At 37.2% G+C, this 17,934-nt stretch overlaps 1 protein-coding gene across 1 annotated transcript in view; it reads left to right on the top strand.

The window, feature by feature from the left end:
- The first annotated feature begins 574 nt into the window (after positions 1–574).
- TWSG1 (twisted gastrulation BMP signaling modulator 1) overlaps positions 575–17,934 on the top strand; it is a 51,403-nt gene continuing 34,043 nt past the window's right edge. The window contains exons 1-2 of the mRNA XM_008572716.1: positions 575–648; positions 1,748–1,907. Of these exons, the coding sequence (XP_008570938.1) occupies positions 1,785–1,907 (123 nt within the window). The 5' untranslated portion in view covers positions 575–648; positions 1,748–1,784. The remainder of the gene's footprint in view (positions 649–1,747; positions 1,908–17,934) is intronic.

Genomic DNA, 17,934 nt, shown 5'->3' with positions numbered 1-17,934 from the left:
GCCTCAGGGGCCGGGGAGGGCCGGGCGCCGAGCTCGGGCCTCTGGAGGCTGGAGGAGCCTGGGCCCGGCGCACGCCGAGGACAAAGTGGGGTGCCGCGGCGGTCGGCTCGGGCGCGAGCCCGCAGCATCTCTGTGGCCGCGCGGGTCCGGGCCCTCGCAGCCCGCGGCGGCCGGGCCGGGGAGGGTGGGTGCGGGAGTCTCCCGGTGCCCGGCCCTCCGGGCAGCCGGAGCCCTCGGGGTCTGAGACAGCTGAACAGAGGTGGCCGTGCCTGCCCTGTCCTGGGTGCTGTCACTGCCGTCTGCCTTGGGGACCACAGTCGCCAGTCTGAGGTTCGCAGAAACTGGTCGCGATGGATGAAGAGTAGTGCGGATGCGTTACTGTTTCTAATTCCTTAGAAAACAACCGAGAGGCCCTTTAAGTAATTCCGTTACCTGATTGTACATGCCCTTTGCACTCGAATACTTTTTCCAGCAGCATTTTGGGAGCGAAGTGAATTTGTTAAACATTTCAGGAGACAACTATCAAAGATGGGGGGATCTCATTTTTCGTGATTGTAGGATGAAAACTAGTTCCAGAAAATCCGCTTTCAAATACCTTCTTTGGCCTCCACAAGTATATACTGGTGGCTCCAGAAATCATCTGACTTGGTATGTGACGTTAAATAAATCAGAAAATTAGGTTGCTAATTAGGTCTTCAGGGAATGCTTTCGGGCCTCAGTGAAGATCGCAATGGCCTTCTCTTTCAAAATTGAGTCATACCGGGTACAAAGCCCTTTATTCTTTTCACCTTATTGCTTTTCCTTTATTGTACTTCGTGATACTTAGAATAAAAGTTTAGAGTAATCATAAAGGCCCCGTAAACCCACCTTTTATCTTTCATCCCTGTTACATCAGTAGTCGTCTATTTTAATTGGTTATATTTTATGGGTGCATTTTAACCCCAAGAAATTATGTTCTTTTTTTTTATATATATATAACCAGGTTGGCCATTTTAGCCCCAGTCAGAATTTGTGCTGGCTTTCTTTTTCTTTTTGAACTGTAACATGTTAATAACTTTGAAGAGTCTATGGTACGAATGGAATTAAAACAATATCTTCACATTTTAATAAATTACCTAGAGTTCTTAACGCAATTAATAATTTACTGTCCCTTTTTGCTATTTGCTTAATTATTTAAAGAGTGACTGTGGACTCTACTTCTTTCTTTGAGCTGCTTTATTTTGGCTAATTGTAGTGAGACAAAACAGGATAGTCATAAGTAATCAGAATAAATTCCATTTACAAATTTGTTTTGATTCTAAGACCTGAAAAATTGCTAGATGTTTTTAAATTATAATACAATACAATGGTTTTTATATGGGCTTAAAGTTGAATAATGGACCTAAAACTAAAGTTGAATAGTAACAATGCAGTATTGAAACTAGTTATTTGCTTGATAGACACTCAGATTACTGCCGGTTTAGATATATTCACTCTAACTTTGACAGTCACCGTTTCTGGGTAATCTGAGGAGTTTCAGTATTCTAGGTCTTTGAAAATGGCTATCAGCGTGATATTATATAAGATATGGGGTTTTTTAATGTTTAAGTAATCTTTCATTGAGAATGATCTTTACATGATCACTCAAGAGTCTTTTGACACAAACAGTAAGTCTTGGTTCATGTTTTTTCATTTTTGTATTTGTTTTTACCCTTCTGCTTATCTTTGACTTTTTTTTTCTTTTCTCTCTCTCTTTTTCTTTGATTAGCTTCTTGGGAGTTACTGATTGTCTTCTGTGAAGAAACATGAAGTCACACTGTGTTGTTATGCTTGCTGTAGCCATCTCAATGTTCCTGATGTGGCTCCCTGTGTCACTGAGCTGTAATAAAGCACTCTGTGCTAGTGATGTGAGCAAATGCCTCATTCAGGTAGGATGATGGGTCCTTTTATTACTATTAAAATATATTGTAGACCAGATATATAGGGTATACATACACATATAGAGTGTGCATATAGTACAGTGTAAGGCCTCAGTATTAGGTCAAGGCCTGAGGTACATGACACTGGTCTGTATTTTTACTCCCTTAGTTCTCTTGCATACAAATGAGGTTAAATTCAAGAAGTTCAATACCAAGTATAAAATCCTGCTTTATAAACATGTCATTACAAGGTGATGAGTACTCTCTAAAGAGTTCCCTTGTGCTATGGGTTTAATGTATCTTACAAAAATTCATGTACTGGAAACTTAATCCCCCCATAACAGTGTTAAGACAGTGGGAAATCCTATTATGGTAATTGAAAGGTCGGGCCTTTAAGAGATGATTAGATTGTGAGGACTGTACCCTCCTGAATGGATTAACCCATTAATGGTTTAATGGATGGTCATGGGCATGGTTATGATGGCTTTATAAGGAGAACGAGTGAGCAGGTTAGCTCTCTTGCTCAGCCATTCACTGTGTGATACTTGTGTCACTGTGGAGAGTCACCACCCACCAGAAGGCCCTCACTACATGTGTTCCTGGGCTTTGGACTTCTCAGCCTCTGAAACTATAAGATAAACTTTATTTCTTTATAAAATAGCTAGCATCAGGTATTTTGTAATAAGCAACAGAAATGGACTAATACACCTTGTATAATCTAGTTTACATAGCAAAGAGGCTCAATGACTATATCTGTACAAAAATTTAGCTAGCCAGATAATAGACAAATTGTACCCTAAGTATAATGTATTAGTTATCTATTGCTTTGTAGCAAATTGTTCCCAAGCATAGCAGCTTAATGCAATAAACATTTACTATCTCATGCAGTTTCTGAGGGTCCCGAATCCGGAAGCAGTTTAGCTGGGTGGTTCTGACTCAGGATCTTTCACAAGGTTGCAGGCAAGTTGTCAGCTGGGATTGCAGAATCTGCTTCTAAGATACTTGAAAATGTTATCTCTCTTCCAGTCATCAGTTCAAGCCTATCAATGTAGCTACCGTTCTCATTTTTTTGAGGAGAAAAGTGAGGTTAGGTAATTTGGCTGGTTATGACTCTCCATGAAGTTGTGCTAATTAGTGGTAAACTGCATGTTTTACATAGCTGTTCTCTCTTTCCTCATCCTATTAGACCATCAGCAGTCTTTTGCCTTTTGTACTTCTGCCTTTATTAACCTCCATTCTAGTTGTTGGCTGGGCTAAGAAGCTCGATAACCACACATGTTAGCATTCTGTGTAAAATATGAATCAGCTAACTCTTGACTATAATCCTCATTTGAGAGTACGTGTGTGTACATACTAGAGTGAAAATTATTTTTATAGATCAGAGGCATTTTGTGCTTATTACTGACATTTTGGTCCTCATTAATAGTTGAAATTCTAGTTGCCCCCGTCTTATACTCTGATAACCCTTACTTTGCATTACAAACCCAAACATTTAACTAGAGATGTTTGTTTGTTGGTGGGTTATTAACTTTTTTGGTATGGACATTTTCAACTATAAATAAAGAAGAGTGTAACGAACCACCCAGCAGCAATTATAACAATCACTAACTTATGGCTACCCTTATTTCATTTATACTCCACTTCACCATCCACCCCCAGCTCTGTTTTAATTTCACGCAAATCTCTTATATACTATTTTGTCCATGTGTCTGAGTATCTTTAAAGATAACTCTTTAAAACATACACATTAGACCAGTATTACAATTTAAAAATTAGCAGTACTTCTTTAACCATCTAATTCTACACATGGGAATTTTGATATGGCATGTCTGCTGGGGCTTGTGCTGGCAGGAAATTTTGTCATCTGCATGTGAAGTCCGGCTTTGTGCTGTGGACAGCAGGGAATTTGTGCCACTTTCCAGGTTGTTTCAATATATCTTCATTATTCATTATTAAAAATAAAGTCTCACAACATTTTCTGTACTCATGGTTAGTGGAAATTCATTTAAATCCCAAATTATTTTTTTGACTTTTCAAGTCTATAACTCTCATTAGTTCAAATAGTTAACAATTATACTTTATTTAAAATATCTAGCTTTGTACGGGAGTATTTAAAAGAGAAAGCTTTTGGCTAATATTGATAAATACTGTCAAAGGATTTTTTGTTTGCTTTACTTTTTAACTTAAAAAAATTTAAGACTAAATACTTTAAAAAGTAAAGAGTTCTATATAAGTGTGAACATTGGAAAATCAAGTGAAGTGTGTTATCCTTGTTACTAGTGATGAACTGATATTGATACACTATTATTAACTAAAATTCATAGTTTGCATTAGGGTTCACCCTTTGTGCTTTCTATGGGTTTTAACAAATGCATAATTTCATGTATCTGCCATTACAGTGTCAACCAGAATAGTTTCGCTACCCTAAAATTCCCCCGTGCTCTAACTTGTTCATCTCTCCTTACCTCCCCACAAACCCCTAGTCACCACTATGTCTTTTACTATCTCAGTAGTTTTACCTTTTCCAGCATATCATGTACTTAGAATCGTGCAGAATGTAGCCTTTTCAGATTGGCTTCTTTCACTTAGCAATATGCATTTAAGTTTCCTCCATGTCTCTTCATAACTCGATAGCTCGTTTCTTTTTATTGCTGATTAATACTTCAGTGTATGAATGTATCACAGTTGTTTATCCATTCAGCTATTGAAGGACACCTTGATTGCTTCTAAGACTGGTAGTTTTAAATAAAGCTGCTATAAATATCTGAGGCTAATCATTTTCCTGAAGAGAATTTTTTTCTTTTTTTTTAAAGATGACCGGTAAGGGGATCTTAACCCTTGACTTGGTGTCGTCAGCACCACGCTCACCCAGTGAGCGAACCGGCCATCCCTGTATGGGATCCGAACCCGTGGCCCTGGTGCTATCAGCACCGCACCCTCCCGAGTGAGCCACAGGCTGGCCCTGAAGGGAATTTTTGGTTGGTTGGTTGGTTGGTTTTGATTGGCTAGTTTTCTTGTGATTGAAGGGTGGGTAGATGGTCAGTAGATGCCTGGTGTGGGGTATCTACTCTAGTAGATACTAGAGTGTGGGGTAGCCTCTAGTGTGGGGTAGCCTTACTGGACTGATAGACACTTGAACTGTTAACACCCTCTTTTTTAGCCCTATTCTCTTCAGTTGAAGAAGGCATTGGCTATTGGTATTTCATGCACCAGCAGTTTTTAAATGGGGTCCTTGGGTCTCTTAAGGGCTTCAGGGGATCCCCAGAATTATATTCAAAATTGTGTATGTACAGTTTTCTGGGGACAAGATCCATAGCTTTCAAGAGGTTCTCAGAGTGGTTGATGGCCCTGAAAAGGTTAACAGTTGCTGAGTCTTTGCTTTCTATTGCAATATACTGAGTTATCATTAAAATTCCACTTTCATATTCAACAAAGCACAAGCTACATTGATGTTTTAGATGACAATAATAGCTTTCTCCTTAAACTGACAGAAGAAGAGCATGTGCAGAAATGACTAATAAAAGGTAGGCGATAAGTACTGTAAAAAAGACAGAGATACAGTGCTGTAGAAGTTTAAAGAAAGATATTATTTCTCTCTCAGAAAGAATTTAGATTTTTTTTTGCTGGTTTGGTTTAGGTTGAATAACATCTGTAGTGCTGAAATGAAGTACTGTGAGGATGTTAGAACATTTGTTTATGTTGAGCCCTCTGCACTCATGAAATAACTAAGTATAAAAAATTTTCCCTGGAAGCTCATAGTTATGTAAATATTTTTTACCAGCATGGTTGCAAGGCAGTACAGTCACTCCTGCCACTCCTACAAGTTGCTTATGCATAAGGGTGGTCCCTATATAAATATTTATTTTGTGCTTCTAACAGGAAAGAAATCTACTCTAAACATCAAGAAAGTAAGATTGTCATCCTCTTGGTATAGTTCCTTGCTCATATCATGAGTGGTTCAGCTGTCCTATTTCGGGGAAAAAAAATTGGTAATATAGGATTTTGCTTTTAGCAAGGTTTTTATACTTTCTTCTGCTGCTTTTAAAAAGAACTTTTAAAATTTGCTTCAATATTATGCTCTGCTCCAGAAATCTCAAGGCCTATTATGTACCAAGGATGGAAAAACCCTGTATTGACTTGTGAGTACTTTTGGCTGATATTTATGGTCATTTTAAGGAGAATATATACATTATATTTCATGAAAATATTCAAACTTAGGTCCAGAGATCATTGATGCATTATTTTAGCACATTACTGGTTATCTGAAAGATTATTTAGCATTTTTATGTGCTAAATCAGCAGTCTGCTTTTTTATTCTAAAAATTAATTTACATATTAAATAAATTAAAAATTTTCTGAAATAAGTTAGAATTTCAAAATAGTTTATTTCTTACTAATAATTCTAGTTTCTTGGTTTTTTAAATTTTTTATCTTTTTTGGTGGCTGGCCAGTGAGGGGATGTAAACTAGTTTTTTAAAGTATATTTTGTCTTAAGTTAAAAATATAAATAGAGGAGCCAGCCCGTGGCTCACTTGGGAGAGTTTGGTGCTGATAACCCCAAGGCCACGGGTTCAGATCCCTGTATAGGGAAGGCTGGTTGGCTCACTTGGGAGAGCGTGGTGCTGACAACACCAACTCAAGAGTTAAGATCCCCTCACCGATCATCTTTTTTAAAAATAAAAGTAATAATAATAATAATATAAATAGTTCAGGGAACTTTAGGGCTTTCTTAATTACTGTAGACTAAAAAATTAACTTTCTCTCTTTTTCCTTAATCAGTGCAAATTGGATTACACATTAGTCTTTTGCTGTAGTTAGCTTGAATTTGTTGCTTTACTAATAATATTTTGGCTTACAATATAAAATATTTTATCTTTTCTCTGTGAACATTATTTTCCTATATTGTTTTTTTCTCTTCATCCTACTTCTTGCTATTAAAAGTTGTGTCTCTTACCCATTTTTGTCCTGTTTTGCTTTAGTTAACACCCCATGAAAATCTTTGAAATTAATGTCCAAAGGTAGTAAGTTAAGCATGTTGTAATTTAAAGGAAGAATAAGTCATTGTTTCCCTCCAAATGTTTACAGCAGATATAATAACTGCTAAAATGTATAAGAGGAGATTAAACTTTATTTTTACTGGCTATTTCACCTGTTGAATTATTACATTAATACAAAGATCAGGATTTCATTGGAACACTTAGAAATTTTCAAACACTTGTAAAATAGGAAGAATAATAAAATAACCCTCCATTTACCCATCACTCAGCTTCAACAGTGATCAATATATGGCTGGTTCATCAATACCTACCCCAACTCACCCCAGCTGGATTATTTTAAAGAAGTTCATTGGGGCACTTTTACAGTAAATAGGATTAACATCATTAAATTTTTGTTACTAGGTTTATATAAGAAATGGGTGCCATTTGATATAGTTCATGTATTTACATGAACTTGTATGCTGATTTATTTAGCCAAAAGGATAAATTCTGTTTTCAGTACCAACACTTAAGTTTATGTTATTTTCAGGGCAAAAGTTTACCAATCAGTTAGAATCCATAAAGAATAATATGATTATGAAAATTAGGTTGATATTTCTTTTCTGAGTTTTTATGTTTATTCTTTTGTATGTAGGCTAATTGTTTGAGGATGTTTTACTTTATTCTTTGTTTTTAAATACCCATTTGACCTAAGTAAAGGTTATAAAAGAACTGTCAGCATAGGTATAATCTAATGCGTGGTTGATTACTGATGCTTACACAATATGCATTTACTTAATTAGATTTGTTCTTACACGCATTTTTTTTATCAAGATATTATAAATACTTACAGTTTGCTTAATTTGATATTTAAAAACTTCAGTATGTGTTTTTGAGTATTTTATTTAATATCTCCTACTCAAAAATTCAGAAAATACATAGAAATAGAAAAAGGAGATCAGTCCTATTATCCAAACACAGACTGTTCTTACTATTTTGACATAGTCATTTCTAGGTTTTTATTCTATGTTTAGGTGATTTTTAACAATTATGTTGTAATTGTATCCAACTTTTTTTTTTTCCTTTTTGTCTTTTTTACTGACCGGTAACGGGATCGCAACCCTAGGTGTCGCGCCCATACCGGGGGACCGGCAACGGGATCACAACCCTCGGTGTTGTGCCCGCACCACGCTCAGCCAGTGAGCGGGCACCGGTCTCCACATGGGATCCGAACCCTCGGCGGGAGCGCCGCCGGCACACTCTCCAGTGCGCCACCGGGCCGGCCCTGTATCCAACTTTTGTGTTCTATATTTTTCACTAGCATTGTTTTATGTTTCCTTGTAAAAAAATAAAAGTATTTGTGTTAGTTTGGAAAAGTTCAGTTTTAGCTGAAAAATAAAATAAAGAAATGTATTTTCAGTTTTCTGCATTGCTTTAATACCAACTTGCATTTACATAATGCCTTATACTTTTTTTTTTTTTTTTTTGTCCTTTTTGAGACCGGCAGCACCGCGCTCGGCCAGTGAGTGCTGTGAGCGCACCGGTCATCCCTATATAGGATCCGAACCCGCGGCGGGAGCGCTGCTGCACTCCCAGCGCCGCACTCTCCCGAGTGCGCCACGGGCTTGGCCCATGCCTTATACTTTTCAATTCAGGTTTATTTTTTAAAATTTTATGGAGAAACCACAGTGTACCATACTGGGTTTTCAAAGATCTCCCAAGCATTTTTTTTGGTCAGGTTTATTGAGGTATAATTCACATACAGTACAATTCACTCTGTTTAGGTATATAGTTTTATGACTTTTGACAAACATATACTTATGTAACTTCTACCACAATCAAAATAGAGAATATTTCGTAACCCTAAAAATTTCCCATGTGCCTCCTTTGTAGTGGGTCCTAGCTCTTTCCCCACCTTAGCCCCTGAAAACAACAGATTTGATTTTTGTTGCTGTAGTTTTGCCTTTTCCAGAATGTAATGTAAATGCAATCATACAATAGGTAGCCTGTTGTTTCCATCTGGCTTCTTTCACTTGGTGTAATGCTTTGAGATCCATCTATATTGTTGAGTATATCAGGTAATTCTTTCCTTTTTGTTGACGAGTAGTACTTCACCATGTGAACTGCCACAGTTTGTTTATCTATTCACCAACTGATGGACCTTGGGTTGTGTCCAGTTTTTGATGATTATGAGTAAAGTTGATACCTTCCTGTGCAGGTCTTTGTATGGGTCTATGTTTTCATTTCTCTTAAGTAAATATCTCAGGGTGGGATTGCTGGGTCACCAAAGCATTTTGATATTCATTACCTCATTTGGATGCCAAAGTCTAAAAGGGAAAATCCAGCAATACCATCCCCTTTTTGGGGCTGAGAAACAGACTTGGGGTCGTATGCTTCAGCTTGTGGGCTGGGACTTAAATCCTGTAAGTCCAAGTCATTCGTTGTCTTTACTAGACTATAATGTTGTTTTCAATGATATTTCCTTGTTTTAACAACAGAGCTAATCTCTCAGATCTTGGCAACAGTTAGAGAATGGAAATATTTATCAATAAATGAGCATCAGAATATAGATAAGATTCTTTCTCAAGTTATTAGTTTCCATCTCTGGCCTGGAAATTTGGAAGTTAATACAATACATTTTAATTCTTATAGTGTAGTTATAGTCTTAAATACTGCCTCTCCCCCAGTTTATTTTGCATAGAGGATTAAGATCTCACCAGAATGTTATTGTATATGGAATAATACTTTTTGTTAAAGTGGATTGAATAGTTATATAAAATCTCTGTCTTTTGGTATTCAAAAAATTGAAATTCTTTCATATTCAAGGTTTTCCTTAATACAAATGTAGTAAAATATATTTTAAATGATGACTTTTCCCCAAAACTTTTTATCCTTGCAGATTTTCATTTCATATAAGCTTTTAAACAGCTTACCATATTCTCTCTAAATACTCTTACTGGTCAATAGAAGATAGCCCAAAGGTATAAATTTCAGTTTTCCATTTAGTATAAAGTTATTTTTTCCATCATAAAATTATTGAACCAACATGATTACCACAGTTTAAGGACTTCTACCATAGTACTAGAACATATGTCTTCGTACACTGGCTGTAACATGCAGTTGAGGTAGAAAAAGCCTTGAGTCAGAAGACCTGGTGTCAAAGCCACAGTTGTGTGAACTCAGAGGTATCTCTAAACCACTCATTGTGTCTTCTCATCTGTGCAGTGAGGATCAACCACACTTTCTCTGAGACTCCAGACTAGACTAGCAGATGATATAGTCATTAACTGGCTGAAGCAACAAAAGAATTAAGTATTGAATTCCAAGTCCCTGGTTTTGCAACTCTTAGCCAATGATACCTATTTTGCCTTTACAAACAGTGATTAAACTTGGGCAGTAGCACTTCTAATTGTATTCAGGTACTGAGAGTGAAAGATATGCCTTTGATTAAATAACCTAAAGGATTATCTAACTTTAATTATGGGCTCATTCTGTCTAAGGATGAGTAATAGCTATAATTGAGATGATAAATTAATGAGAAATAAGCTTTATATTTCTCATTCCAGTGTTTCAAAAACAGGACTATCTAACCAAAACTGGGGTCAAATTCCAGCCACTTACTAATTGAGCAGTAATTGATGTATAAATTTCATAAATTCATTTGAAAATTGAGGATAATACCTATCTTTTTTTTTTTTTTTGTCTTTTCTTTGTCTTTATCCGTGTCTGGCCACGGATCGCAACCCTCAGTGTCGCCCCCGTACCGGACCGGGGACCGGCAACGGGATCGCAACCCTTGGCGCCACTCCCGCGCCTCGCTCAGCCAGTGAGCGGGAACCGGTCTGTATGTGGGACCCGAACCCTCGGGCGGGAGCGCCGCCGCGCTTCCCAAGCGGCGCACTATCCAGTGCGCCACCGGGCCGGCCCGATAATACCTATCTTGATAGGGGCTTTATGAGACTCAACATAATGCATATAAAACAGCACAGTGCCTGTTCATGTTAACTTAAGAACTTTGGGGGAGGTGGTGGCAGTAAATAATTGGAAGCATTGAGTCAGTCTTTATTTTGGACTTCTGTGAACTTTGTGTTTGGTTTTAATCACATGTTCCACTCAACTGAGCAGTACCCAAGTTTAGTCATAGTGAGGTTAGTAAAGAATGTAAATAACCCAGTCCAAAGAGAAAATTACAAATTTTAACTCTACTGTATTTTCTACTTAGGAAGTGGAAACTTTGAAATAATAGTAAAATGAAGGCTAACAGAATTTTTCAAAGTGCTAATAAAGAATGAGAAAGTGGACAAGGTGTGGAAGGGATTAAAAATTTAAGGACTATTTCTGAATTTTGGCAGGTAAGAAGTCCTGTTATACAGCTATGAAATTATGTTGACAGATTTTCATAATAGGGAAATGCTTATATTTTTAGGTCAGGATAGTATATACTTATTATTTTGTTAGAAATGCTTAAGAATTTACCAAAGTGGGAGGAATTTGAGTGTTTTTCTCCTTCTACTCTAGTAGATATTTTCCAGTCTTTTATAATTTAAAAAAAAAAAAAAAAAAAACCCTGAACAAAATGTTGTAAAGCATTCCTTTTTATTTTGACTCTAGCCTTTCTGGTTATAGAAGATTCACTTATGTCCTCATAACTGAAACAGCTAAAAGTAAAGTTTTCTTTTTAAGTGTTCTGAAGAAAAGATTCTGCTTGATTTAAATGGAGTAATTGTGTTTTTCTGTAATCCTTGATTTATCACAGAGAGATACATTTTGACAGTCTTTTTAAATCTCCAATATTTAAGTTCAAAACACTTTAAAACTATTTTTTATATTTAGAAGCATTCATGCTAACCACAGTTTGCTTGCTGTCAAAAAAAATTAAAGTGTATATTTCCAAATATGTTTATGACAAAACATTATGCAGTGATGTGATATTTAAAGACATGTAGAGTGAAAAGAAAAAGGTGAATTACTTGATGAGCTACAGTGTTTATAACTATTTACATGTGGAGATTCATTGTTACACTTTGTTTCTTGACTTAAAAACAATAGTCATAAATCAAGTGATTTCCATACATTTTTGCTCTCTTGATTTGCAGCGAGATTTTGAGATCCTAGATGCTATATATTAAATTTTCTATACATTGCTTTTTTCCTGGAAAGTGAGAAGTTTGTTTTTGAAAATTGAAAAGGCACAAATGCGGACCAAAAAGATATTTGGAGGATCTTGTTTTTCTTATTTCCTAATATCCTAAAAAGAATGCTGACATGAGTTATGAAGAATAGAGAGTATTTGATTTACTCTCAATTCTTTACTCAAATTACTAAAATATCTTAATTATGTGATTAAATTTCTGTTTTATTAAGACAAAGGTTTTTTAGCTTTTCCTATAGTAAGGTGGAAAGAAAGAAAAATATTAGCTAGGATATTGTTGCTTGGCATCCACCCAGTTATAGCAGTAATTCTTATGATTAAAGTCTTAGCCTGGATTTTTGTCTTTTGAACAGTACACTAATAAAGATTATCTTTAGGTCATTTCTCCCGTATCTCTCCTTCCTATAGCTTTTCACTTTGTATTCTATCACTAAATTATAAATCAGTAAGCACCTTAACCACAATATATTATTTTATAATACAAACATTGAAAAGGACAGCACAAACATCTATTAAGAGGGTGTGAAATACATTTAATCTTCAGGGAGGGATAACCCAGGCCAGTTCAAGCAACTTAAATAGGCTGTTAGTTTTCACTTTCCATTATTAGCAGTAATTTTATATTATCACCCACCCTTTTATTGCAATTTAAAACATCTCACAAATACCTAAGAGTAAAAGGCATAATGAATGCCTTGAAGACTCAGATTTCTCTGATGGAAGCCGTTAAATTGACATTCATTTTTCAGTTATTTAGCATAATATACAGTAATTTATTGAACAAACTACCATTTGGAAGCTGCATTAAAAGGAGAGACACTATGTTCTTTGTAATTTTTTACTTTTCTAATTTGTTTCTCCTGAGTTAGCTTAAATAATAATGTAAATATAAGCAACTAAGATAGTAAAGGGATATTTTCTATATGGAATGTAAATTAAAATTTAAAAGAAACTTTATTTCTTTTGTATGGATCTATGTTTCCATTTCTCTTGAGTAAATATCTCGGGGTGGGATTGCAGGGTCACCAAAGCATTTTGATACTCATTATCTCATTTGGATGCCAAAGTCTGAAAGGGAAAATCCAGAAATACCATCCCCTTTTTGTGTCTGAGAAACAGACTCAGAGTTGTATGCTTCAGCTTGTGGGCTGGCAACCTTTGTAAAGCTAAAAAACAAAAAGTACCAGTATCGTTACACCTGGTAGTGTTTTTTTAAAATGTGCCCTCAGAAAATTTTCTCTGGCTCCAAAGACAGGACAGACAGGTTTTTATGGAAAAACAAGTCGCAAAGCATAGCTATGATAACTGTTTTTCTAGATTTCCGGGTATGTTTGAGATTGTCTGAATCAAGTGTAATTGAATGGGGCCTATTGCCTGATGCACAGCAAGCCAAATACTGACACCAGTTTTTGCAGCAGAGAAAAAGATTTATTCACAAGACAGCCAAGCGAGAAGATGGGAGAAATAAATCTCAAACCACCTTCCTGATAGTGGGAAAGAAGGGTTATTTATGGGGAAGTGGTTAGGAGTGGTGTGAGGTATGGGGGATTGTGATTGGTTAAAGGGTCTGAGGAAGTCTTCAGTGATCTTCACAGGTGCAAGCCATCTGCATGCCTCTTCATGGGTTGCATGTTCAAAAAATGGCAGCATTAGCATGATCTGGAGGTGGAGTTTTTGGCCCTCTGACATCAAAGGTTACCCATCAGATATTCAAACAGGCTCAGTGGAGAGGTGTGCAGGCTCAACCAGTTTAACTTGGTTTGTCCTGAACGAAGCTAACTCCAAGGCTCCTGCAAAACACTGTGGGAGAACAACTCATGACTTCTGTGTCAGAGACATTATCTTAAAAGGCAGATAGGAAGAAACACAGTGAGAGGTCAGTTATGGAAATTTATTGAAAGAATGAGCAAATTAAACAGGGAATAGATATTAACTGAAAAGACACCTGTTACATAAGCATCACCAGCTTTGTAATTAAGCATCCATACTTCTCAGTAAGTCCCTGTCCTTTTAGTCATCAGGCCCAGCAAAGTTACCTAATGTCTGTGTAAAATGAATGCAGCCTCAAGAACATTCATTGGGGAAAAGACACCTTCTTCAGTAAATGGTGCTGGGAAAGCTGGATATATCCAAGTGTAGAAAAATGAAACTAGACCCATACGTCTTGTCATATACCCAAATCAACTGAAAATGGATCAAATACTTAAGTATAAGACCTGAAACTATAAAACTCCTAGAAGAAAACATAGGGGGAACACTTCAGGATGTAGGATGGGCGAAGACTTTATGAGTAAGAACCCAAAAGCACAAGTAACAAAAGAAAAAATAAATAAATGGGATTATATCACACTAAAAAGCTTCTTTCTGCACAGCAAAAGAAACAATCAACAGAATGAAAAGACAACCTACTGAATGGGAGAAAATATTTGCAAACCATGCATCCAACGAGGGATTAATATCTAGAATATATGAGGAACTCAAACAACTTCACAGTAAAAAAACCCAAATAATCCAATTAAAACATGGGTAAAGGAGCTGAACAGATATTTCTCAAAGGAAGACATACAGATGGCCAACAGGTACATGAAAAAATGCTCAACATCACTCACTAATCATCAGGGAAATGCAAATCAAAACCACATTGAGGGCCGGCCCGGTGGTGCACTGGAGAGTGCGCCGCTTGGGAGTGCGGCGGCGCTCCCGCCGAGGGTTCGGATCCCATGTGGAGACCGGTTCCCGCTCACTGGCTGAGTGCGGTGCGGGCGCGACACCGAGGGTTGCGATCCCGTTACCGGTCAGTAAAAAAGACAAAAAGGAAAAAAAAAAACCACATTGAGATATCATCCACCCCAGTTAGACTGGCTAATATCAAAAAGAATAACAAATGCTGGCAAGGATGCAGAGAAAGGGAAACCCTCCTACACTGATGGTGGGACTGTAAACTAGTACAGCCATTATGGAAAACAGAATGGAGTTTTCTCAAACAACTACAGATAGAATCACCATATGATCCAGCAGTCCCACTTCTGGATATATACCCAAAGGAATGGAAATCATCCTGTAGAAGGGACACCTGCACTCCCACGTTCATCATAGCTCTATTTACAATAGCCAAGATCTGGAACCAACCTAAATGTCCATTGAAGGATGACTGGATAAGGAAAATGTGATATATACACACAAAGGAACATTACTCAGCCATAAAAAAGATGAAATCCTGCCATTTGCAGCAATATGGATGAGCTTGGAGAAAATTATACTAAGTGAAATAAACCAGGCACAAAAAGAGAAATACCTCATGTTCTTACTCATAAGTGGGAGCTAAGATACAAAGAAAGAAAAACCATAATAAAACTTGAACTTTCAGAAGGAGAGAACAGACCTGTAGTTACTAGAGGTGTGAAAAGGGGAGGAGGATGGGGGATAAGGAGTAATTGGGTAAGGGACACGAAAAGTAATTATGATTTGTAATAATGAACATGTTAATAGTATTGATTTGATCATCACATACTGTACACAAATAATGAGAGTCAACTAATTTGCATATATTAGGTCACAGATATACACTGATAACAAACTAATGAATTAGAAAATAGCACAACTGTTGAATCCCAGAATTACTGTGTAATAGCTGGGGGACTTTGGGAGAAAAAAACAGGAATTAAGATCACTGTTTCAAGATATGTCATATTAGAAGGATGGGCTTATTCCAATAGTCTTAGAAATATAATATGATGAATTTAATATAGAGATAAATATTATGTCCTATGTTTAAGTTTTAAAAGCCCAGTATTAATAAGAAACAAGAATTATATATTATATAGCATTGGTTAAGTTTTTAAAACATGTATATCAGTGGTGTTCCATTAAGTCTCAGATTTTTAAATCTTACTGAAATTGTTAGAATAGTAAACTAATTTTAGGCTACTTTAACTTTAAAAAATAGTGTCCAGAATCAAGAAGTTAAGAGGTCTACACAGCTTTTTACTAATTACATTATGCTCTGAAGTATAATGACGATGATTTACAGTCACCACACTTCCAGCTGACAGAGGTTGTGTCAGGATAGTACAATTTAACATTGTTTCATGGGAACAACAGAGGAACCTAGGGGAGGGAGTACAGGGTGTTTAATCTAAAATGAGTGGACAGGGGAGTAAAAGATAGACTTTTGTCTTAAACAGGCTTTTTTGGTTGGAAGTGACTAAAGCCTACTGCAATTGATAAAAATATCTCAACTGATAAGATTATCTCTACCTGATAAGAATATCTCTAAGAGCAGGAAGTGCAGCTATGCCTCTCAAAGGACCAGAACTAAGAAGTAGAACATTATTAAGGAATCAAGTGGCTTTTTCCTCCCCTATCCAGTGCTCTTTTCCTTGTGACTATGCATGTGGCCTAACATGGCCTTCCCAATCCCAGCTTTACGTTATCTCCCAGTTCAAGTTCCTAACAGAGGTTGACAAATATCTGTGTCCCACTCCCAAAATCTTGGAAGAGAATATGATTGACCAGCTACACTCTATTTTCTATCTTTGTTCCAGTTATTTTTATCCAGGGAGAAGAAAGGTTGTATAGTTCAAAACATAGCTGCAGAAACCCAGGAGGGTAGGAATCAAGGGTGGGTGGCAACCAAGAGGGGCAGACGGTCCCAACTGTCCAGTGCAGAATCCGTGGACAATTCGAATGGCATTATTGAAGAGAAATTATGTTTGGAGGAGGGAGCAGGGGTCTTAAAGAGCAGGCTTCTGGGAATCTACTTTAGTTCAACATAAGAAAACACTTATTAGAGCTTTACCAGATTGGAAAGGCTATTTTAGGTTATTAGGTTCCTCATCCGTTGTGGGTGGAAAGACCATTTGTCTTATTTCTAGGACAAATGTTAGATGGGAGAATGGTTTAGTTGACCTGTGAAGTTCCTTCTAAGCCTGAGAGTAAAATCAGTTTTGTCATAAGTTATTTCCAACAAAATCATAAAATATTAACATTGTTCTTATAAATATGTATGGTATCTCTTAAACCAGGGAAAGCCGAGTGGGCAGTGGTAGCTGCAGAACTTCTGTTTAAGTTCGGTAGTGTAGGAGTGACAGTACAGTGGCCAGGGGGACAGGGGCAAAGGCTAAAGGCATCTCCTTGAAGCTTCATTTATAAAGCAAGTTGTATTAGTTAGCTTCTGTGGAGTAACAAACCACCCCAAAGTTCAGTGGCTTAAAACAATGACCATTTATTTAGTTCTTGCTTTTGTGGGTTGGCGGTATCACCTGGGTGGTTTTCTGGCCTCTTCCCCATGTCTGTTGTCAGCCATTGGTTGGTTGGAGGCTGGCTGGTCTGCGATGGACTGACGTGTCCACATGTCCGTATCCCGGGCAGCTGGGCAAAGTCCTAAGAGACAGAGTGGATGCATTCAAGGCTTCTTGAGGCCTAGATTCAGAATTGACATGTGACTTCCACCGAATTCTGTTGATCAAAGCAAGTCTCAAGAGCATCTAAATTCAAGGGATCTGGAAATAGACCCTGTCCCTTGACCAGAGGATACGGGAAGTTACATTGCAAAGAGGGGTGGTATAGGAAGGGGAATAGTTGTCGCCTTCTTTGCAAAGAAGTGTGGTAGATTTACCACACTAAGCACACTGTTTTAATATTTCACAGATCAATAAAAGAAGCATTTTTTAGAAGATGCTTTTATTCACTCCTTACATATTGAAAAATCACAGCTCCCACTACAAGTTGGCTGTTTACCTAATTTAGACAATGAATCCAGTAGCTGAAAGGTAGATTTTGTTCTTGTATTCAGTTATTTATTGAGTTGGTGTCTGGGGTAAAGTTATGGGTTATAGGGCCGAGCCCGTGGCGCACTCGGGAGAGTGTGGCGCTGGGAGCGCTGCAGCGCTCCCACGGCGGGGTCGGG

Source organism: Galeopterus variegatus, unplaced genomic scaffold (assembly GCF_000696425.1).
Source record: "Galeopterus variegatus unplaced genomic scaffold, G_variegatus-3.0.2 Scaffold827, whole genome shotgun sequence".
Classification (NCBI taxonomy): Eukaryota; Metazoa; Chordata; class Mammalia; order Dermoptera; family Cynocephalidae; genus Galeopterus; species Galeopterus variegatus.
This window is presented reverse-complemented; position numbering and strand designations above follow the sequence as displayed.